This window comes from Lissotriton vulgaris, chromosome 2_1 (assembly GCF_964263255.1).
Source record: "Lissotriton vulgaris chromosome 2_1, aLisVul1.2, whole genome shotgun sequence".
Taxonomy (NCBI): domain Eukaryota; kingdom Metazoa; phylum Chordata; class Amphibia; order Caudata; family Salamandridae; genus Lissotriton; species Lissotriton vulgaris.
This window is the reverse complement of record NC_141687.1, coordinates 1922979134-1923004544: the sequence shown is the minus strand read 5'-3', so window position 1 is coordinate 1923004544 and position 25411 is coordinate 1922979134. Positions and strand designations below refer to the sequence as shown.

At 41.5% G+C, this 25411-nt stretch overlaps 1 protein-coding gene across 2 annotated transcripts in view; it reads right to left on the bottom strand.

Annotated features, from left to right (window-relative positions):
- AGBL1 (AGBL carboxypeptidase 1) overlaps nt 1-25411 on the bottom strand; it is a 3462078-nt gene that overhangs the window by 2438628 nt on the left and 998039 nt on the right. For both annotated transcript variants that reach the window (XM_086958112.1, XM_086958114.1), the window contains exon 11: nt 6580-7160. In XM_086958112.1, the coding sequence (XP_086814238.1) occupies nt 6580-7160 (581 nt within the window). The remainder of the gene's footprint in view (nt 1-6579; nt 7161-25411) is intronic.

Below are 25411 nucleotides of genomic sequence, written 5' to 3'. Positions count from 1 at the left end.
TCAGAAATATCACCAAAACAACCAGTACAACTAATGCACACTAATTCTAACCACACAATTGTGGTAGAAGATAATGACCATCAGGTACAGGAGTTGCCAAATCAACTTGCGACAAAAGACCCGAGCCCTATTGGTTTAATTAATGATTCCGTTTTGGATGATACACTTAATAAAACATCCCCGCACTTACCTACAAGGTCTACATCGAGATCCAACCACAACCCCCAACCTTTAAAACAAGTTTCAGCATCCACTGCTAAGACGAAGCCTGGAGGGGGTTCACATAAGAGTAGATGTTCTAAGATAACAAAAACGTCTCGAGTAACTAAGAATGGCGAACTTGAGATCTGGGCCCCTTTAGTTATTGTACCCTCACCTACATCTTCTCCCCCGTCAAGGGCCTTGCCGGTATAGAAAGATGGTTCTCCCCTGTCTTCGGCTCAAATTGTCAAAGGAATTTTGGAAGAAGTAGAACACTTGATTAAATCCTTAATGCCACCCATGTTAGAGAGGCTGAAAATGATTAGCAAAAGATTGGGACCATTTGAACAGCTAACTACAGTAAATTTTGATATGGTGAAAAAATGTGTAGAGAGTATACCCAAGCCAAGTGCTGTGGAAAGTAACATAGCACGAGAACCCATAACCATAATTCCCCCATTGCACATTCCAAAGGCACCTAATACGCCTTCATTAATGTTATGTGGAACTAGCCAGGCGGGAAACAACACTTACAACACAACTTTTACAACGCACTACCTTTACAACGAAACTTTTACACCGCAACATCCATTACAACACATGCCATTACAACGCAACCATTACAACACATGTCACTACAAAGCATACCTACACTATCCAACACTTACCCTACTGTTGCACCCCCTGGAGTTAGAATAGTAATTTGTACCCCTACACTATCCAATACTTACCCTACTGTTGCACCCCCTGGAGTTAGAATAGTAATTTTAACCCCTACACTATCCAACACTTACCCTACTGTTGCACCCCCTGGAGTTAGAATAGTAATGTTTACCCCTACACTATCCAATACTTACCATATATGCAATGTAATGGTATGCGGTGTAATGGTATGCGTTGTAAATGTAGTATGCGTTGTAGTGGTATGCGTTGTAAAGATAGTTTCAAAGATTTTGTTGTAATGGCATGCGTTGTAATGGAATGCGTTGTAATGGATGTTGAGGTGTAAAAAATGCGTTGTAAAGGTATGCATTGTAAAAGTATGCGTGGCTGGCATAAGTACCCAAAGTGGGACACTGATACAAGGAAGAGAGGAACGTCAAGGGGTAAGGGGAGGGGGGCTGGAAAAGGAATTACGGGTTCTGGGACAAGATCAAAAATCAACATGTGTAGCTAAGGAAACAACAAATCCTGTAAAAACAAAGTGCACCCAACCATGCATTGATTTACCACCAGACTCCTTTCCATAGGTGGTTGTATTGACTGGGGTTCCCGAGCTGGACAATGATAAGATAGAAACTTATTCCGATTTAAAAAATAAGGAAACCTTTTGACTAAACAATAATAGACCCCTCCCTTCTTACATACATAGTGAAATATTGCATGCACGAAGAGTAAGTTGGGTGGGTCATAGATCAAAGGACTTAGCTGGTGATTGTATCATTGTTCATTTTAGGGATAGATGGGTGGTTCGTCACATTTGTGACTGGTTCCACCAAAGAGGGATAAGTGGTATACAAACTGTTGATTTATGTTATGTTATGTTATATAAGCTTATAAAGCGCCTGGTTACACTGTACTAGTGTGTCCCCGCGCTACGGACTGCTCTGTGGTGAGCGAACTACTGCAGGATGTGACCCCTAAGCATACCCTAGCCCTGCTGTTTGGGGAACAGGAATGTTTTCAGCTTTTTGCAGAACTTGGACTCTGATTTCTCCAGCCGGAGTTCCAGAGGCAATTTGTTCCAGTGTTGGGCTGCCAAGACCCGGAAGGAATGGCCTCCCATTCTCACTCTCCTGAACTTAGGCACCACCACCATCCCTGTCCCGCTAGATCTTAATTGGCGGGCTGGATGGTATGGTGCAAGCAGGTTGTGCAGGAAGGAGGGTCCTTTCCCTTGCAAGATTCGGTGGCCAACGCACAGTGCTTTAAAAGCCACACGTTCTCTAATTGGGAGCCCCCCGCTTTCAATGTGTCATTAAATTTGTATTCATCGGGGGTACAACGAAGAAGTTCCATGAATTTGCATAAAAATCTATTTAATATACCGACGTTTAATCGCTTTGACATGCTTTATGGGCTTGAATGAGTAGATTGACTGAGTTTCAGGAACTCTACTGTTAATGTGAAGTTAAATGTACTAAATGTAACACAAACAAATGGTGATCCCCTAGATGGAGTAAATTGTTTTCAATTGGATCATTGTGTGAGATCTGGGGTAACTAATACTGAAGAGATTGGTGTAGTGGCGGAATATGGCACAGTAGCAAACATCATACCTGAAAATAACATCAACACTAGTAATAATTCTGGCTGCATCAGCCGAGTAGATAGCACAATTAAAAAGGGGAAATGGTTGATCATGTTTTGGAATGTTGCAGGTCTAAAAACAAAGGTGTCTAACCAAATCTGGATTGATCTCGTAAATGAGTACGACATACTGAGTGTACAAGAAACCTGGGTTACAGAGGCAAATCATCTGTGGGGTTTTAAAACATTATTTACCCCAGCAATAGGCTCAACATAAGGTAGGGCTAAAGGGGGGCTCTGTACCTATATATTGAATCTTCTTAAATGTGAGAAAATAAAGATGCCCCATAATAATAGATATTATCACACAATCTGGATACATATTGATAAAGTGCTCTGTTTGATCATAGTAAATTTTTATAACAATGCTTCGTCTGAGGCAATGGAAGATATGCTTAAAACATTGAGGGTAGATGTTAAAAGCCTGGTAGGATGTAAATCTAAAGAAATTTTTGTTATTTGGGGAGGGGATTTTAATTGTTATTTATGTAAAAGAGGGGAGTTAGGGACATGTAGTTTAATGCTGGACAAAGAGATTAGTCTAATGCACTTTGAACATACTGTATGCGGGGACCTTATGAATGAAATTATGTTTTCCCATGACCTGGGTTTTGCTAATAGAATCTGTCAACCAGAGGTCCCTTTTTGTCTCACATACAATGGCAGAGGTGTTTTTTCAATAATTGACTATATATTGATATCTGCTAGATACAGTGGACTAGTCAAGAACTTTAATACCTTGGATACCGCTCTGAGCGAGCATTTTCCCCTAAGTGTTGAAATCATAACGCCCCATCATGACTCTGATAAGAATAATACACCAAGGCAGCTTATAGATAATATTGTCCTGAATAGACAAAATGTGTATTCCCTAAAATGGACAAAAGTGATCCCAGAAGATTTTCTCTACAACCTAGTAAAGAAATGTGAACCTAATATCGGTGTTTGTCTGGATGAAAATTCAGACAATCTTGTAATTATTAGAAACTTTTCAGTAATTTCTTCACATATTAAAACAAGCCTATGGGTAGAAACGAATAACTTTAGAGAAAATACAGTAGGCTGGTTTGACACAGCTTGCACTAAGGCATATTCTAATCTTAAGCGTGCCTTAAATGCCAGTGATGAAGACCAGATTTTAATAAGGGACTTGAGAAAGATCTATAAGACGATCCTGAAAAAAAGAAAAGATGCATTAAAAAAAGAAGCATGGGAGGCCGTGTGCAAGCATTTCTTGAAAAAAGATACTATATCTTTCTGGAAAGCAGATAATGCCCCTTTTTTAAATGATAAAGCAAAAGCAAGTGTAGAAATAGCCATATCAGAGAGCAAATGGGTATCACATTATGCAGATTTATACTGTGCCTCGACTGCATCAGAGCAGGTACAAATTGAGAATGTAGTGGACGAGGAGCCCCCACATACCTGAACCCTGAACGAAGTTAACTTGGGTATTAAAGCCAGTATGGAAGGAAAGTCTCCGGGTCTGGATGGGGTGCTGGTTGATTTGTATAAAAATAACTTGGCCTTATGGGGTCCACTGCTCAAGAAATTGTTTAATGCATGCTGCTGGACCGGATTGTTACCATCATGGTATGAGTCTATTATTGTACCCATATTCCAAAAGGGAGATAGAACAAGTTGTTCGTGCTATCGTCCTATATCTTTATTAGACTCAACAATTAAGATTATTGGTCGCGTGATTTTAACTAGATTACAATCATGGGCTGAAGATCACTCGATAATTAGTGATCTTCAGTATGTATTTAGGAAGGGCATTGGCACCGTTGACCAGGGCCCTAATTTACACATTCTTTTAGAAAAATATGACAAACCCAAGGGAGGTTGCACATTTTTAACCTTTGTTGACTTAACATCAGCCTTCGATTGGGTTACCCACAGTAAACTATGGTTGATCTTGGAAAAATTAGGGGTAGATGAAAATATAATTCTTTTCCTTAGGGAGCTTTATTCAGGAGCAAGGGGAAAAGTTAGATTTGCCAAGAACAGGGAATGTGCTAGGCCCTTTAGTATTTCAAGAGGAATGCGGCAAGGATGCTTTCTCGCCCCCTTTTTGCTTACAATTTATATTAATGACCTAGAAAGAACATTGTTACAGGAGTGCAGGGACATGCCCATGATAGCTAATAGATCTGTCCCTGCACTCCTATATGCGGATGACGCGATCTTGATGGCCCGGACGCCGGTGGCCATGCAAAGGATGTTTACATCTTTCTCCCAATTCATGACAAACTTGGATTTGAGAATTAATTGTACGAAAACGTTCTGTATGAATTGTGGTATTGGTGCAGATAAAAAGAAAAAAGTAATGTACATTAACTCGAAACGATTGGATTTTACCCCCACTTTTCCCTATTTGGGTATAATATTTGATCATTGGGGATCATGGAATAACGCGATAAAATCAAGTAGGTTACTGTTCTGTAAATCCTTAATGGCTTTGACAAATTTTAGTAGAAAAATGGGCAGACGACCGATCAGGGAACTTTTATGCGTTAATAGAGCAACGTGTGTAGTTATTGCAATTTATGGTGCCGGAATATGTGGCTATGTAAATGGGAAATCATTATAGGTGACGTATCTTTTAGCAGTCCCGGATAGTGTCTCCACGTACATTTGCCATGCTGAACATGGACAACCATACCTAGAAGATGTTATCAAGGTACAACTGGTTCTTCTGTGGCACAGGGTATGGACAACCGAGGAGTGTGTTTTTAACCGTTTGGTCTTGAAGAATGCAATGAGTCTTGATAATGCTAGTAAGATAAGATGGTTATTCTACGTAAAGGTGTTCCTTGCACAAATAGGCCACCAAGAATACTATAGTGATCCCTTATCGATGCACCAGGTCTCCAGGAAAGAACTTAAAAATCTTTGTATGACATATTTTGGAGATTATAGAACTAATATCGAGATGACAAAGATTTCTGTTGTGGCTCATCATCTAACAATGACCACTTTTAATATTCAACAGCATGTTAAGCTGCACATGAGTGATTTTCAAAGGTTTCTTTTAATATGGTTTAGGTTAAACATTTTATTTAGATTCTTAAGTTTCACCAAGATGAATGACTGGACAAGACAATTGTGTAAATGTCTATGCGACGATTTGTCCAGCCAATCGGACATGCATATCTTGCTATCCTGTAACTTTTATACTATTTCTAGGACAAGGTGGATTGTACCAATATTGAAGAGTATGGAACTCAGGCAATGTCTTCCTGCCTTTTTAGCCATCCAGAAACTAGATAATATATTAACTGTTGCATCTGTTTCTGCATTCTTAAAAAATGTTTTTAGGTCACAGAAATCAATTCATGTATGACATTTAAACAGTTTATTTATAATGCACCATGTTTGTTTCTACAACTTTTTAAAATTTGAAATTGTGATATATTAATTGTACTTTTATGGTTATTTTTTCTTCATAATAATCGAATAAAGGTATTGAACTGAACTGAATATAATGCCATTGATCTACAGACACATCTTTACTTTCACATTGAAACATATTTCACTTAGCCAGTGACGTAAAGCATGTTTTCTAATGGCAAATGTATTTTTGTTTTTAGCAGAAATACAATAATGCATACGTGTGGTTTTGCAAATGGTAGTGTTTTTAATTCTACAATATCTTTGTTAATATATTATTAATGCATAAGCTACTTATCGAACTATTAAACATAAGATTCAATGTAGTTCTTAAACTACTGACTGTCGTTTAGAAAACAAACATTTAACCTTCCATTTAACCAAACTGATGCTCAGCTATAATGCACTTTTGTTGAATAATGTTAAATCATCATTTTTCATCGGACTACAATTCCTTTTTTGCAGAATGTGACTTATACATTAATTGAATTATGTGATACCTATTTAAGTATACCAATATCCTGTTAAAAATGGTTCTTCAGGATCTAGTTAGCCTAGTAACTATCATTGAAGCTAACCATGTTATCATGTTTTCCTAATGGATGAGGTGAGTTATGTACAAATATGCTGTTAGTAAAGGATTAAAACAAAAAAATACCAGGTAAACCGCATCACCTCTGAACTCCACACTTTCGATCTAGCATGAAGTGCCGATGAGGAAGTAAGCAGTGACCCCATAAATCAGGAAAAGCCAGTACTTTGTATTCCGGGACTGATTTTGTCTGGCCAGCCATGGACATGTAGGTTACAGGGTCATGGAAGGGTATATTCCCAGGGTGCCTTTCCAAGAGTTGCTTGACTTCGTCATAGTTTTCATCCTCCTGATCCGTGGCCTGTTTTGAATTAAGCAAGTTGGCATATTTCCGGTGCATGGTTTTGGTGTCACAGGGTTTCAACGGTATGTGGTTTGAAGTGGGTGTTGTTTGATATTCTCGTCCCTCACTCCTGACAACATTCTTAGCCTGCATTGGTTTTCCAGTAGGTCGGTGTTCAGAAGTATCAGTTTCAAAATGTTTTCCTTTAGGTCCATCAAAGTTTTCCTCCACAACTTGTTGCCCTGGAAGGCTGTGGACGATGTTAATGCAGGGTTGCTCTTTGCTCGAGTCATTGTCTCGAGGGACTTGCAAACGACCAAGAGTTGTAGTTGAAAAATCGTTTTCGAGATTTCTTTCACCTTCATCTTCAGATCCGAGTTCCTTTAATATGTAAAAGACAAGTTGAATGTTAAGCAGCCGGCTTAACAAAGAGTTAAATAAGAGACATTTCATATTTTGAAAACGTAATATATTTTGTTTCTTTGTTTTTGTTCTAATATCTTTATTATTTCAAGAAAAGGAGAAAATTAATTAAAATACCATATTATGCAATACAGCTTAAAATGTTGAACAATAAGTGAATAGGCAATCAACATTATAAATAAAATCGATGCCATAAATAACACCTATGTATCAATCAAAATAATATATTATGTTTCTTAAACCTAGCATCATGCTTTATAAAAACGTGAACAATTCCATGCACATCACAATCACATTGCAGAGTGTCAATGTGTGGCTTTATGGAACTCAGAATGTGGTAATTACAAAAGAAAATAAGATGTCTGACAGGCGTGTTTCACATATAATGGTGCCTGTTATCAACCAAGGAGTGAATTTAAAATAGTGACGGTTGAAGCATTTTTCAAATGTGACACACATCTGTAAAGCATAAAGAATGTATAAAAACTTTATAAATCGAAAAATCAGGCGAGTGAGTGAACACGAACATCGACTTATCAACAAAGAATTTCATCTAAATATATATTAAAAAGAAACTATCAATGTATTAGGATGGATTTTTGTGATGACGTCGTTTTGTAGCATTTCCTCCTGTGAACTAAAATACTAATTATTTAAAATAGATCTCATAGGTTTAGAACTCGCTAAAGAAAGTGGTGTATTTGATTATTACTGTAAGGAAAAACGATTGTGAATATGGTCGTTGTAAAAATGTAAGGATTTTTACATTTTCAGAGAGAAAATCATATTTACTCATGTGTAAAACTTTGTTTAGCCATTTTATTTTTTTGTTATTGAGAAAACTGTTCTCGAATTATTTTAATATAGACGCAGATTTAGAGCTGACCTAGCTGGTATTTCACCATGTAGTATGAGAAGCCAATGCAATGTTTAAATTAGGGGTTTGTGAAAACAGAGGTACATTCAAATGTCATAAATCTATTTCTTGCAGGAATCCACTTCTGATTTGAGCATATTCAGAACTTTTAAGGGATTGACAAAAATCCCTAATCATTCTCAGCTAACTCTATGAAAAGCATATATTTGCATGCACATCCTGACCATAAATAGTCTGCAATAAGGTGCAGGTGCAGATTCCATTATGAGCATGTGACCACGCCCCTATGCAAAGTAGGGAATGCCCTCTTAAGATATCACTTGTGCTACACGAACGCCAGCACTATCTGTATTTCAGAAGGGGCCACACAAGCATCTGCAGACCCCTTCTGTGATATAAAGTGCCCTGGTGAGAGGTTACCAAGCAGGTGCATGTGGCAGTTGCATCCCGGGGCACCTTCCCCAACAGGCAGAAGCAGCCTGTGCAGGTAGGAGCGGTGTGGCCAGGTGGTGGTGGGGGGTTGACAGACAATGACTAGGTAAAATGAATTATTTATTTAATTTCCCCTCATCATCGTCCATCGAAATCCCCCCACCCAGCTCCACCACTCTTACCTGCATGGGCCGCGGCTGCCAACAGGGCCCATGTTGTGACAAAAAATACTTTGCATGAAAGCAACTGATGACAGCTACCAGTGCAAGGAGAAAGCAACGAAAGTCCCTACAAGAGCCATAGAAGTGGTCTCGAATGTACCAAGATACCCTACTTTTAACAACAATACCAATCTCACAATAGTCAAGAACCTCCAAATTTCAGAAAAACAAAAACATAAAAGTACAATATAGATATTACAACAACTTCTATATGGATAATAATCATGCATTGACATTATGAAGGATGCCTCTTGTTCAAGATAAACCAATATACGGCAATAGTTAAAATGTTCACAAGGGGACCCCTGTTCTTGTGAACATTTTAACTATTGCCGTATATTGGTTTTTTAACGTTATTGTTTTTAGATAACATGTATTTTTCATAAATGGATGTATTTTGCCAGTCTTTGTGACTATTATACAACAGCAATACTATTGAATAAATACACATTTGTACAATTTTAAAAATGTTCTCACTCTGCTTACTATCTTGAACAAGAGGCATCCTTCATAATGTCAATGTATAATTATTAGCTTTTCAATGTATAATTATTAGCCGTGTAGAAGTTGTTGTAATATATATATTATACTTTTATGTTTTTGTTTTTCTGAAATTTGGAGGTTCTTGACTACTGTGAGATTGGTATTGTTGTTAAAAGTAGGGTATCTTGGTACATTCGGACCACTTCTGTGGCTCTTGTAGGGACTTTCGTTGCTTTCTCCTAAGATTTCCCCTGGTCCCAGACTGAAAACAGAAGCGGGCCTCCTTTATTGTGTATGAGCTACCAGTGCAAGCCATTACTTGAGGTTAACAAGATGATAATTTGCATCTCTAGCTCAGTGAACTCAGAAAAAGTTCATGTTCATATTTTCTGTATCTATAAGCCATTTTAAAGGTCTGCTTCCAATAAACTCAGTTCAGATCCAGACACTGGAATATTGGGAGCTCTTTTGAAAACAATGGAGTGGGGCTTCTGATGGCCTGTAGAAGCCTGGCACTCCAACATTCTAATGTTTGTTCACAGCTGTTGTGGGCTTAGTTTTACAAATAGAACCTTCTGTCCTCTCCTGACAGAATATTCCAAAAGCCTTATAGCCCTTCGTAGCGGGTTCTACTGGCCATTAAAGGACCACTCCCTTGTTCAATGCCTTCACCTTCAGCTCAGGCCTTTAATGCTGGAGCGGGCCTTTAATGCTGGTAGAGCCCGATACGGCTGTCACTAAGGCCATATTATAAACTCACCCTTTAAACAATTGACTCTAAATGCATAAAGAACCTTAGCGTGCCCTTCATATCAAAATGCGATGCAGGGCACGCTACGAAATTCGTTTTGTTAATTAAATTGTTTACTTACCTCCAAATATGCATATGCCGGTTTTTATCAACCCCCACCCTGCCCCTCCCCCGTCCCGCCTCCCTGCCCCACAGCAACTCTCTCCACGGACCGTGGCTGCCATCACCCATTTAAATTGTAAACAATATAGAGTTTACCTTCGTGTCTGGACATTGTAGAGGGTTTGAGGGCTCCCAGGTTCAACCAGGATTTTGCAGGAGAAAATGTGAATATGTCCTACATTATTGTGAAAATCCATGAACGTGCAGAATCTATCATCTATAGCAAAACAAGTGGAACTATCAGCTTTAAAAAAAAAGCTTTCAATTCAAGTGTACCCTCTTTCTTTAACTAAGTATTAAGCATTCCAAGTTACATGCAACAGTTAGCCTAGTACAAAGAAACCACCAAGTAGCACAACAGGATTACTCCGATTTTCAGTAGTCCATGATACTCAAGGCATTACGGGGCATATTACCAAGGGACTTATCGGCGCTTTGGCAGGAATTTTCCCGCTAAAGCGGCGATAATTCTATCGCCCTATTACCTAGCTGTAGCTAACACCATTTAGCGACAGCTAGTAGGAGATAGCGATCATCTTGGGGCCCACTTTGCATGTCAGCGATATTTGACATGCAAAGTGGACGTGCCAAGATGTTAGCGACTGTAAACAGTTGCTAACATCGCTATCTCCTATTACGTAGAAAGGCGCACTTTTGGAAATATTCGCTGCCCAGAGCAGTTCTTAGCCATGTTACCCAATGGTAGGTGGATAACATGGCTAAGAGCATTAGCTCGGTAATGCATGAATATCACTGACTTTTCAGCGATATTCATGCATTTCGGTGGATTTTTATCGCTGAGAGAGCGCAATTTGAATATATAGTATATAGGAACCATATCTAGACGTATATGTTATAAACGTAGGAACGAAACGCACTTCGTAATGTAAAGTTGGCGAGTATAGCATAAAGGCCAATGAATGTGATAACATGGTATAGGAAATATAAATGTATTTATACGTTAAAATGCATTAGATTTAGAAGACCCGTATACATGAAGGGTAAATGTATAGAAATGTGTAGAAATGCTTAGGAAATATCGAGCGTACACAGTAGAATTCGTGTACGTGTGTAACTTTAAATGTGTAACTTTACATTGGGAGAAGCGGCGAGGAAATATAACGTGGAAAGACGTAAACGTGGAAAAACGTGGATAAATGTATAAGAGAACTCACATAAAGATGTAACCAAGGAAAATGCATAAGTTATATTCTATGCAGTCGTATTCTATGTATTTCATGTATTTGATGTAGAATGTTTAAGTATAACTAAGGCTAAAATACGAATATATAAATGTATGCCAAAGGTTATGCTGTGTAGAGGGTTTTTGTAGGAATGCTGGAAGAGTTTAGGTCATTTGTGTTTGTAACCTAACTGGTCAAGAGCTCGCAGGAGCATAGTCAAATGTATGTAATTTAGAGGGCTTGTGAAAGTCGTAAATAGCTTGATGTGGACGTGAGAGCCGAGAAGTCTAGCACTTGTTAGATTTAAGGTGACAATGCCGGACGGAGCTTATTGCTCGAACGTGAGGAGAGACACTTAGAATGTAGACTATGTTTTGACAAGACCATTCACAGGACCTAGCAGGGTCAAGTTAAGAGACATAGAGTTAAGGCCTTGTCTAAATTCATATGTTACATGATCTGAAAGGATCGATAAATGTCGACGATGAAATGATGGAGATGACATCCAAAGGAGAAGGGTCAACTTAACGGACGACGCCAAGAGTGGACCAATGGAAGAAGCAGGAAGTTGACATCATCGGGGAAAGTCCGTGGTGGGCGTCAAGGGGCGTTCCACCCACACGGTGATTGTGTATTTTAGGGACAGCACCCCGGGGAGGAGGGCAGAGCAATTAGCATTAGGCTAAGGCGAGAGCAAAGGCAAGGGTAGATGCCTTGAGCAGATGCGCTGAGACATCATAGCGCAAGGGAGCAGTAGGCCGAGGACCCTTAGAGAGCGAATGGGTAGGCAGATAGGGTACTGCTTCTGAAACTTAAAGATTTCCTTTAGAGGCTAAAGAGAGTTTGAACTTCTTTGGAAGTCAAACTGCTGACACCTTTTTAGGGAAGAAACTTGCGAAGTAGGATTGTCACATAACATAGAGTAGGGACAGATTAACTTGATGATATTTTTTATCTTACTGCAGATGACGCAGAAGGAACCACTTCACACCGAAGCTTAAGCAGCTGATATTGTAATTGATTTTGTATTTTGTATTCCTTTGAGATTTTATCCTGAGTGGGTTGTATCGTATTCAAATTAATCTTTACATAAATTATTGAAACTTCATCAGTTGTAAGTGGTTCTTCAGAGTGGCGTCAGTTAATGGGGTTTGTCTAACCAATGCAGGGGTGGTCCTTTCCTCAATGACAGATATCAACGATCCAAAACAGATGAATGGGATTCTTTATTAAATTTATCATAATCATAAATTGATATCAAAATCTCATTCCCCGCAGTTGGTAGCAGAGGATGGTTATCTTCTTGAGGAAGACGACCTAGGCCAGGTTAGTTTACCCCAAGGTCCCTAGTCATCGTCGACCAGAAGAAGAATTTCAGCCGGAGACGGTGCTGACGGTGCGTCGAGAGAAAAGCAGCAGAGTCGGTCGAGAGTGAGTATAAGGGTCATGCGTTGCAAGATTGCGGTGTTTTATGTTGTTCCTGTGTTGTAATGTCAAGCGGAGTTGAATGCCTGTAGTGTGATTGAGGGAAAGTTGTGAGCGCGCGCAACTGGATGAAATCTTATGTCCAGAGGACTTAAGTGGTTCGGGTGTATCGAACACCCAGAGTAATTTGTCTACCATTGAAAGGGGGTCATGAGGTACCATTGATTTCCCGACAGACCGATGATAGGGGGAGCGTATGTGTGAGTGAATGAGTAGCGGACGCTGGTCGTACGTTTACTGTGTGTAAGTAACCTATCAGTTGAGGCAAGTGTCCGACCGTAAGAGGAAAGACGCTGTGCCAGTTGAGGTAGCAATTACAGTAGACTGTGGCCGTACAGTCAGAGAAAAGTGATCGCTTGGACGGAAGTAGTCATTTTTCAGTGTATGAATGAAAACGCATGTGAAATCGTGAGACGAGTCGAGAAACGAGGGAAGCTGCTGAAGAAGAGATAAGTGACGTCAGCGTAGAGTCGCGCTGAGATTGGTCAGTCAGCATAGAACCGTGCTGGGATAGGCTGACTAGCGAGAGTCGTACAGGGATTGGTGGTTGTTATTAAGACGCAAATAGGTAAGACATATCATACGTTAACAAAATGAAGTGCTTTAAGGGTTTAGGGAAAATCTTTAAAAAGAAAAGGAGAAATTTATATGCCGGAGAAGAAGCTCCACCAGAAGGCACACCAGCATATCATATGGCAGTAAATGTAGGCTTACACTCAATACTGTGGATTTCCGAGTGGCATAGGCTAACTGAAGGGCAAAAAGAACTAGCGTTTCCAAGGTTTGGAACGTTTAAATTAGAAGTGTTGAACCAACTGAAGGCGACGATGCTTTCAATGAGACCTCTACCGAGGCCAACACAGTTTGAAGCTCTTGGTGTGTGGTTTAGAACAGCACACGAAAGGGGCGTAAAGAGGCGACAAGAAAGAGTGAGAAGATCGGTAAAAGCAGTGCAGGATGCTAAATGGGACGATGAAGCTAAGAAATGGAGGGTACAAAAGATAGAAGCGGACAAACTGTTCACCATGATAGAGGCTACGGGAGAAAGGAAACCTCTAGAACAGGAAGATGAAGAAAGCGAGTCGGAGGAGGATCTAATAGAAAGGTTGTTAACAGATAGACCACCTCCATACAGCGGTGAACTTGCGAGTCCCATATTACCGCAAACGGACGGAGCTAGGTGGGGGGAGTATAAGTCGATCCCGGTAACAGAGTGGGACGCTAACAAGACTGAGGAAATACCCCAAACTAGTTCTGAACAGAGAGTAGTGGGAAGATTTGTGGTCCAGAAGGTGCCGGAGACGCAATGCGCTAGGTCATACCAAATGCCGGACGCTTTGCAGGTCCCGGTCACCATAGGCCCTATTGTGTCAATCTATAACCCAGAAGGGGTCCAGCAGGAGGAACAGGCACGATGGGACAATGAAAGAGCAGAAGAGGAGAATAGGAATGCCACAATGAATTCCCACAGGCAGATACGAGCACCAATAAGTCGGAGTACCCCATTAGATTCTGCAACAGGTCCCAGAGTAGAACAGGGAGGTCGAAGAGGGCTGATGGATTTGAGGGGTCCCAAACCAAAAACCCATAAGGAATTAAGGGAATATCTGAGAGAATGGGACGCGGCCGAAGAGGCTCGGAATAAAAGTTTAGAAACGGGATCCGAGTGGAGAGAGCAGGATAACAGGATTCTCTCTCATTGTGGAGCTGGCGAAAGCAGTCCCGAGTGGGAGAGAGGAAGCCAAGAGAGCAGAAGAGATACCTATCCTACTGATAACAGTAATAGGCTGATGTGCGAAGACAGAAGTGCAGGGTGTGGCGAAGTGCCTCGCGTCACCTTCAGTGAAGGGGAACGTAGGACACAGGAGTACCAGAATACCTTTAGGTGCACACACCATGCCCCAGGTGAGAATGCGAGACATTGGAGTCACGGAAACATGGAGAGTCGCGAAGCGTCTCGACATGCATCCGGAGATAGTGGAAGGAGTCATGGGAATTTAGGGAGTCGCGAAACGTCTCGCCATGCATCCGGTGATCACGAAAGAGATCACGGGAACACGGAAGATCGGCGAGGGCCTTTCATATTGTTAAGTGACACCAGACAACAAGCAAGTTATAATGGGTTAGAACCGAACGGTGGATCCTATCTCACATCTGGAGAAACCGAGCCGAAAAATCGGAACGTAGGGTTGGGGGAAGGAGCATTATTCCACCATACCCCACGGGACGATGGAAAGGCTTGGGATCTAGAAGGGTGGGAACGAAGAGATGGAAGGAAGACTCCTCATAACTCACCTGTGCTCAGGCGTAGGGCACATAGTGGAGGTGAGAGAGATATGAGAGAAGAACACAGAGCTGAGATGCTGAAAGCGGAAATAAAAGCAAAGAGGCTTGATGTGATGAGTTTGAAGGCAGATCTGGATGAATTGATTGATGGTACAGTGCCACTAGAGAGATTAAACTCATATACACCAGATGAGATACTGTTTCTATCCAAAGATATTACTCGAAGAGCGAGGTCAGTTCATGAGAACTTATCTAATTTAGCAAACAGGTACATGGTAGACCTGTCACGAACTAAGGCTTTACAGAGTAACCACAGGCTAACTTGCACGGATCAGGATTTGGATGATCGCAGAACGATCGCGCTGAAAGTACACATAAGGGAATTGATCGTAAGTATCAGAATATGGAGAGATCTGGATAGATGGGAGGAAAGATGGTCCAGAAAGGGCTCTGTTAGACGGAGTGTACTTGAGGGCTCCCAAGACACAGGCTTGATGCGAATGGAAGCCTTCCCATTGCGAGAAATCGCGAATGGAAGCTACGTTCATGTGCCTTGGAGTAGGGGGGATTTGGCGGCATTCACCAATTCCTTCCCAAAGCTTAGGGACAATCCTGTCGAGTGGTACAAGCAGGTAGAGAGATTCGTGAAGATCTCGAAGGTACTGTGGATCGATTTGAACACACTGTTCGATATCGTAGTACCCGGAGACTTGTGGACGGCGTGCAAGCTTAGTGTTGAATGGCCCACTTCTGAGCCATCAAGAGATACCCGGACGAATGGTCCATCTGATAGAGTCATGGAAAAGTACGAGAGAGTAATAACATGGCTAAAAGAGAAAGTGCCGGTGCAAGACATAGACTGGGTAAAGATAGATCGAACTACTCAGGAGCCGAAAGAGACAGTGCATGAGTTTTACGAAAGATTGCTGAAAGCATTCAAGCAATACAGCGGATTAGATGTGATGGATCCCAAGGACATAGGACAGTTTGTTTCAAAGTTTGTCTTAGGATTAAGACCAGAAATATGCCTAATGATCCAACAGCACTTGATCTGTTGGCAGAACAAACCTTTAGACGAGATTCTGAGGTATGCAAGGTACTGTAGTGACGAGATAGACTCGAAGGCAAAGAAGCTTAAAGAAAAGTTAATGCTAGTGCAAATGCAAGCTGCTGGAAAGGATAAACCGCGGCAGCAGGGAACAGGAACGCAGGCAAAGAAACAGAATAATCAGAGCAGAGACGAGGAAGAAAGACCGAGACCGAGAATGGATATCGCGACACTGAAAAAGACGACGAGATGCCATCAGTGTAATGAGGTGGGACACTGGCGACGCGAGTGTCCTTACAATGTTGAGTCAGGGGAATTAGAGCAGGAGGAGGAAGAGGTCCAGAACAACGTGGTTAAGGGAGCCACAGTCCCGAAGGGCAAGTTTGTCAAAGGGGGGACTCAGACTCCTCGAGCCCCGTTTCCTCAACCACCTCGCATCTCAAACGGAGGGAAAACCTACAGACAGATGCCATTGTTTGTAGGAGGAGAGGAATGCTACTACGTTGATCCTCTTACAGGGCAGCGGGCGAATAGGGAGGAAGATTGTACTCTAGGAGCCGCTTTGGAAGTAGATCAGAGGGGACCATACGTAGAGGCGGAGATAGCGGGATGTCCTACGACCTTTTTGGTAGATACAGGGGCCACTCGATCCACGTTAAGATCGGCGGTAGTCCCGGGTCTGCCAATGTCAGGAGAAACGGTTCAGGTGGTAGGAGTGGCGAACAAAAGGATGACGAATCCCTTGACCGAACCAGTGTCGGTAAGAATAGGAAATTACAGTGACGAACATCAGTTTGTGATCTGCGATTCTAGTCCTGTGTGCTTATTAGGGAGAGATTTGCTGTGCAAACTGAATTGCACGATACATTGCACCCCTGAGGGAGTAGAAGTGCAGACCAATGATGAGGACGCTGATTTTAAAGTTGTAAACTCAAGGGAATGTGTGGAACTTTATCCTACCTTAACAGTGGAGGAGCTTCCGCAAGACTTGAGAGAGAAAGTCTCAGCTGAGGTATGGGATTTTACTGGGGAAGAAATTGGATTGATCAAAGGAGTGGAACCGGTAAAAATCTTGGTAAGACCCCATGCTGAGTATCCAAGAACACCACAGTATAAGCTAACGCCAGAGACGATTGCAGGGATTAAGCCTGTGATCGAATCCATGATTAAGCAGGGAATACTGAAGGAGATCGTGGGCAGTCCATGTAACTCCCCGATCATGGGTTTGCAGAAACCTAGTGGAAAATACAGAATAGTGCAGGATCTTCGAAAGATTAATAACATTGTTGTCTCATGTTGTCCAGTGGTACCGAATCCATCAGTCATATTGTTTCAGATACCGTTCCAAGCCGAATGGTTTACCGTGATAGACTTGTGCCAGGCTTTCTTTTCGATACCGTTAGACGAAGAGAGCCAATATCTTTTCGCTTTCAAGCTGGAAGATCGCGTCTTAACATGGTGTCGTATCCCTCAGGGGTATACAGAAAGCCCATCGATCTTTAACCAGTTATTGAAACGAAATCTCGAGAGTCTAGTACTGCCCAAGAATTCAGTTCTGGTCCAGTACATAGACGACCTCCTGGTTGCGTCAGAAACTGAGGAAGCTTGCAAAGAAGACACCATCACCTTGTTAAATCACTTGGCTGAGAACGGACACAAGGTGTCTCCAAGTAAGTTGCAATATTGTAAGACTGAGGTGCAATACTTGGGCCATAGGATTGAAAAGGGAAAGCGGAAGGTGTCTCCAGACAGAATAGAGGCGATTATGAAAATGAATGCGCCTACGACACAAAGAGAGGTCAGGATGTTTCTAGGCATGGTTGGTTATTGTCGACAGTGGATAGCAAACTTCTCACTGAAGGCAAAACCGCTATTACAACTGACGCACAAAGGAGTAAGTGATCCGGTACCATGGGACAAGGATTGTTTGATGGCGTTTTTGCAGCTGAGGGAGGACTTATGTCGCGCCCCGGCTTTAGGAATGCCAGATTATAAGAAACCTTTTTTGCTTTACTGCTGCGAGAGAGAGGGATGCGCTTTAGCGGTATTAGCACAGGTCCATGGAGATGCGCGCAGGCCAGTGGCGTACTTTTCGGCTACATTAGATCCAGTAGCCGCAGCGTTGCCCGGATGTCTCAAATCCGTAGCTGCAACGGGTGTCAGCATTGAAAGATCTGAAAGCGTAGTTATGGGTCATCCGTTAGAGGTGTATGTACCACATTCTGTAGAACTGTTAATGACAAGGACGAAGACTCAGCATCTGACGAATAGCAGGCTCACACGCTACGAGCAGGTCATACTGGCTGCCGAGAATGTGACCCTAAAGAGATGCTCTGTCTTGAATCCTGCAACCTTGATGCCACTTCCGAATGAAGTGGACGACGACAATTGTACAGAACATGACTGCCTCGATGTGACTGAACTATGTACCAAACCGAGACCTGATATCGTAGATGAGCCATTGACAGACCCAGACGAAATTTTCTTCGTCGATGGTTCATGCGTAAGAAACGATGTCGGTCAGCTGAGAGCAGCTTATGCAGTATGCACGATTACCAGAGTTATAGAAGCCGCTTGCCTGGAAGGAGTACACTCCGCACAGGTAGCTGAAATTGTGGCTTTGACTCGTGCTTGCTTAGCAGGCGATAGACTTCGAGTCACCATATACACCGATAGCCAGTATGGTTTCGGCGTAGTTCATGATTACGGGCAGTTATGGTCTCAAAGAGGTTACATGACCTCCTCGGGTTCTCCTATTAGGAATGGAGAATTCGTGAAACTACTGTTAGAGGCTTTGCAAAAACCTATGGCCATAGCTGTGGTCAAATGTGTAGCACATACCAAAAATACGGATTTTGTATCACTAGGAAATAAATATGCGGATGAGGTAGCACGTTACTGCGCAGAGCAGGGATATTCTCACACTGATGCAAAAGTGGGGGGAATCCAGGAGATGACTGAATTGACCATGTTGTTAGACACTGTAGATACGTGGGATGAATTGAGAGCAGTACAGGAAAACGCACCAGATGATGAGAAAAAGGGCTGGGAAACAGCAGGGTGCGAAAGAAGTGAGATGAATTTCTGGGTGTCTGCCGACGGAAGGGCAGTGTTACCAAATGAATTCATTAGTCCAATGGCAAGGAAATTGCATGGATCAGCACACATAGGAAGAGATGCTATGGTGAGAGTATTCAGACAAACGTGGTTTAACCCTAAATTTAGAGTAGCGGCAGAAGCAGTGTGTCAGCGATGTACGATCTGTCAGCAACTAAATGTGGGTAAGAGAACACCAGTTACCTTGAGTCACATAGGAAGGTCTGGGGGACCTTTCAATAGGATGCAGATTGACTTCATAGAAATGCCTCCATGCAACAGACTTAGATACGTGCTAGTGATTGTTTGCATATTTTCTAGATGGGTTGAGGCTTACCCTACACGTAGGTGCGATACACTTACAGTAGCAAAATTGTTACTTAGAGAATTGATACCAAGATTTGGGGTGCCATCCTCTTTGGAATCGGACAGAGGAACTCATTTCAATAGCGAAGTGGTGAAGATGCTGTGTTCAGCTTTAAATATTGATCAGAAGTTACACTGCAGCTATCGACCAGAAGCCTCAGGGATCGTAGAGCAAATGAACAGTACTATCAAGTCCAGACTGGCTAAAGTTTGTTCATCGACATCCCTGAGTTGGCCAGACGCACTTCCAGTAGTTCTCATGAGTATACGTAGCACACCTGATAGAAGAACAGGCCTCTCTCCACATGAAGTGCTAATGGGGAGAGCTATGAGATTGCCATCGGTTCCGACTGCAGCGCTAGTGAACATCACAGACGATTTGATCTTGGACTACTGCAAGGGACTATCTGATGCCGTTAATTCTGTGTCCCTCCAGGTCCAGGCTGCAGAGGTTCCATCAGTACAAGACTTGTGCCATGACCTGAGTCCAGGAGACTGGGTCCTGGTGAAGAAACATGTCAGGAAGAACTGCTTAGACGTGCGTTGGCGAGGGCCGTTTCAAGTCATACTTGTAACGAATACCGCAGTGAAGTGTGGAGGTCTGCCAAACTGGATACATGCCTCACACACCCGAAGAGTGCCAACACCTCCAGAAGAGACAGCTCCTCTCTCGGATGAGAATCCGGCGGGAAGTGGAGAAGCCATAGAGGGGGAAAGCCAAGCTGTGGAGGTGATCGAAGAAGCGGAAACTGTGTTGGAACAGGGCGACGAAGGTCAGGACACGAGTGGGACCGAAGTTGCCTCAGGAGAAGAAAGTAATTGGGATTCCGACACAGATATCGAACAAACTGAGAGTGACCAAGAGACAGGTCCTAGAACAAGGAGCGGAAAGACAAAGAGAGAAGAAGCCAGTTGGCCGGAGAGAAGGAAAAGGCCAAGTTCGGAAAGGAAAAAGGAAAGAACTCTTGCCCCGATCACTGAAGAATCGGACCAGGAGGAAGAAACGACAGATTCAGGAACTGAGAGTCCACGAAGATCGAGAAGGGTACGTGTGCCCTGCAGAAGGTACGCCACCCCAGAGTGGACTTATCTAGCAGATGTATTGGGGACAGAAATCTGGGAGAGTGAAGAGTGTGAAAGTAATCAACCTCGATCCAGTTGTGACAGTGGAAATATGGATGTTGGCACCTGGACTCGAGACTGAGGGGTTACTGACTTTCACACTTCCCATACCCCCACGTTTGAGTAAAATTCAAGATCTAGTGCTAAATAGACTACAATTTCCAACGGCTGGTCAGCAAATGACAGAAGAAGAAGAAAAAGTAATTCGTTTTGAACTGTTAATTATTGTTGTGAAAGCTGCAGGTCCGAAAATAATTGTTGATGCATAAAAGACTTTTGTACGTATGTTATAAAGAAGAAAATAACCTAGCGCCGAGTGGAAAGAAGAATAAAATTAGGGATTACATTCAGAGGACGGAGAAGGGCTAGGGTTGTCTGCTGCTAAGAAAAGAAAAGACATTGTTGTAAAAGATACCTGTTGATAAAAAGCGCTTTAAAGACTGTGAAAGCAAACAAGCAACCAAAGACTGGAAAGAGAACTTTCGCTGGAGAACGAGGTACGCTGTTTTGATAACATGGAGAACGGCAACCCAAACAGAAAAGCTAGATGTATAGTAGGTTCACTTATAGCAATAGTGATATTTCTCATAATCATAGTAGTAACGATATCTTACATGACAGGACATGAAAACGATAAAAGAGTAGCAAATGTAAAAATTGTAACGACTTTGAAACCTGCTCTTGTGGGAAAGAAGGAGGAGAGCACTGTTACACGTGAAAAGGCGTTACTTGCAGATGAAGCTCGTAGATTACACATAGACGAGTCACAAGGAAACTTTAGGTCAAATGCATATGCCAAATTATTGTATGAATATATCGATGCCATGGAAGCCAAGGATTGCTACGTTTGTATGCAATTGCCGGCTTCCGTAGACGAAGGCATTCGATATCATCATCTCCCATTGACTTATGGGATAACATGTAGTTTACTGCTTAGTATATTTTATGGTAGAGAAGGATTTGAGTACTACTTTTCAAATTATGATTCGGTACTGCCTGAAGTTCCGAATTATAAGCAAATGAATAAGTGGGACTACTACAAAAAGGAAGATAGACTGGCTAAATTCTTTCTTCCTTGGGATACATTAGATACGTCATATGCACGTAGAAATAATCTGACTTGCAAAGTATCAGAAGTAGAGAAAAGGTTTATAGCACAAGTAGATGATCGATGCAGACGGCAGAAGATTCTAAAAATGTCAGGACAATGGAAAATAGATTGGACAGAAGAAGAGAAGGCACACAAGAAGAAAGGTAGCAATGGTCCAATAGCCTTGGATAGAACGCAGAAAGGAAAGTTATGTTTAACTCGAAGCAGAACGTATTATGAGAGTGAATTTGTAGGTGAAGTTAGTTGTGAGCACTCTTTTAGACTGGAGTACTACACAAAGGATTTTATGAAAGGGATGCAAGCTATTCCGAATGTGTATTTTGTATGTGGGAGAAATGCCTATGTAAAACTTCCAGACAATTGGTATGGTTCGTGTTACTTGGCAATTGTCTTCCCCAAAATATATCATGCAAAGGATTTGGCGATAATAGAAGGAAAGGCTTCGAGGAGAACGAAAAGGGAAGTAGGAGATGCAGAAGTAGTAGGAGACGTATTTGGAGCGATGTTTCCATTGTTAGGTTTGATTCTTAACGATGTTAAGATTAGAAGGTTAGCGACAGTTGTGGATAGATTGTCTGCCAGCACTGCAAGATCATTAATGTTAGTTGAGGGTGAGATGCAGTCGATTAGAGCAATGGTTTTACAGAACAGACTTGCTTTAGATGTGATATTAGCAAAAGAAGGCGGAGTTTGTAAAGCTTTGAAAGTTCAGGAATGTTGTACTTATATACCTGATAATTCAAAACCACTTGAAAAAGTCATACAGAACATTACACAGATTCATCAAGAAATTGAAGATTTATCAAAAATAAATGTTTGGGAAAAAGTAGGAAATGGAGTGGGAAAGGTTGGAAGTTGGTTTGCTAATCTAGGCAAAAGTATAGTTTGGTACATTTTAAAGCCTGTATTAATAGTAGTAATTTGTATAATTACATTATTAGGATTAGTAAAATTGTATAAGTGGTATAGGTCGAACCAGTTACAAAGATCGATGAGAGACCAAGAAAGGAGACTAGCTGTTCTACAAGATCAACAGTATAGAAGTCTGAGAACACTTGAATCGATAAAAAGAGGAACAGATGTAACTAGTTCAGTATAAGAGATATTCAAATTGCTTTAGTGATGACTCCTAAAAGTCATCAAAGGGGGGAACTGAGAGAGCGCAATTTGAATATATAGTATATAGGAACCATATCTAGACGTATATGTTATAAACGTAGGAACGAAACGCACTTCGTAATGTAAAGTTGGCGAGTATAGCATAAAGGCCAATGAATGTGATAACATGGTATAGGAAATATAAATGTATTTATACGTTAAAATGCATTAGATTTAGAAGACCCGTATACATGAAGGGTAAATGTATAGAAATGTGTAGAAATGCTTAGGAAATATCGAGCGTACACAGTAGAATTCGTGTACGTGTGTAACTTTAAATGTGTAACTTTACATTGGGAGAAGCGGCGAGGAAATATAACGTGGAAAGACGTAAACGTGGAAAAACGTGGATAAATGTATAAGAGAACTCACATAAAGATGTAACCAAGGAAAATGCATAAGTTATATTCTATGCAGTCGTATTCTATGTATTTCATGTATTTGATGTAGAATGTTTAAGTATAACTAAGGCTAAAATACGAATATATAAATGTATGCCAAAGGTTATGCTGTGTAGAGGGTTTTTGTAGGAATGCTGGAAGAGTTTAGGTCATTTGTGTTTGTAACCTAACTGGTCAAGAGCTCGCAGGAGCATAGTCAAATGTATGTAATTTAGAGGGCTTGTGAAAGTCGTAAATAGCTTGATGTGGACGTGAGAGCCGAGAAGTCTAGCACTTGTTAGATTTAAGGTGACAATGCCGGACGGAGCTTATTGCTCGAACGTGAGGAGAGACACTTAGAATGTAGACTATGTTTTGACAAGACCATTCACAGGACCTAGCAGGGTCAAGTTAAGAGACATAGAGTTAAGGCCTTGTCTAAATTCATATGTTACATGATCTGAAAGGATCGATAAATGTCGACGATGAAATGATGGAGATGACATCCAAAGGAGAAGGGTCAACTTAACGGACGACGCCAAGAGTGGACCAATGGAAGAAGCAGGAAGTTGACATCATCGGGGAAAGTCCGTGGTGGGCGTCAAGGGGCGTTCCACCCACACGGTGATTGTGTATTTTAGGGACAGCACCCCGGGGAGGAGGGCAGAGCAATTAGCATTAGGCTAAGGCGAGAGCAAAGGCAAGGGTAGATGCCTTGAGCAGATGCGCTGAGACATCATAGCGCAAGGGAGCAGTAGGCCGAGGACCCTTAGAGAGCGAATGGGTAGGCAGATAGGGTACTGCTTCTGAAACTTAAAGATTTCCTTTAGAGGCTAAAGAGAGTTTGAACTTCTTTGGAAGTCAAACTGCTGACACCTTTTTAGGGAAGAAACTTGCGAAGTAGGATTGTCACATAACATAGAGTAGGGACAGATTAACTTGATGATATTTTTTATCTTACTGCAGATGACGCAGAAGGAACCACTTCACACCGAAGCTTAAGCAGCTGATATTGTAATTGATTTTGTATTTTGTATTCCTTTGAGATTTTATCCTGAGTGGGTTGTATCGTATTCAAATTAATCTTTACATAAATTATTGAAACTTCATCAGTTGTAAGTGGTTCTTCAGAGTGGCGTCAGTTAATGGGGTTTGTCTAACCAATGCAGGGGTGGTCCTTTCCTCAATGACAGATATCAACGATCCAAAACAGATGAATGGGATTCTTTATTAAATTTATCATAATCATAAATTGATATCAAAATCTCATTCCCCGCATCGCTTTTGAGATAAACCTTGATAATAGCAAGGTTTATCTGCGATAAAAATCGGCGGAGCTCGGCGATAATGATGTTGCCGCTAACCATGTTAAGCGATGATTATCGCTTGATCTTGTTAATAGGCCCCTACGTTTTAATTTACCTCAAGGAATGCAAATAATTGTTGACTTGCCCTGGTCCAGAAAAAAAGTTGGAAATTTACCACCAATTGTCTTATATCGTTTTCTCAGTTCCAGCGATCTAGGTTTTATAAATATGGAAGAACTCATGGAAATCTCTGCAGGTCATGGGTTTACAGTGGTACTCTTCCTTCTCCATAATTACTGCGCTAGAAATTCTGCCAGGTAGACAATCAGGGCAGATCTGTCAAAATGTGTATCTTCACATACACTTTATGTGACTTTCTTTTTCTCTATGAGGACAGACTTCTTCAACCTAAAAATTGGTGTGTCTGTAGAACATATCACAAAATGCAAAATCCATGGAAAATGTTTCTTATTAATCACAAAGTTACTAGCCACATATCCCTTTCTTGACAACACACCTAACCTGAAAATTACATTTATGGACTACCTGTCATAGTAGTGTTTTTTTTTAACTTCATTCTAATTGCAATTCCACAAATCCTAATTCTGGAAATCAAGGTGTGGAATGTAGGATCATAGTTGCACTCTTCGTTTTTGTCAATTAGGTCCTGTGAGAAGCTTTTTATTTGGCACCCTTATTCAAAACTTTGTCTCAGTAACAATGGCCTCACTTAGAGCTGC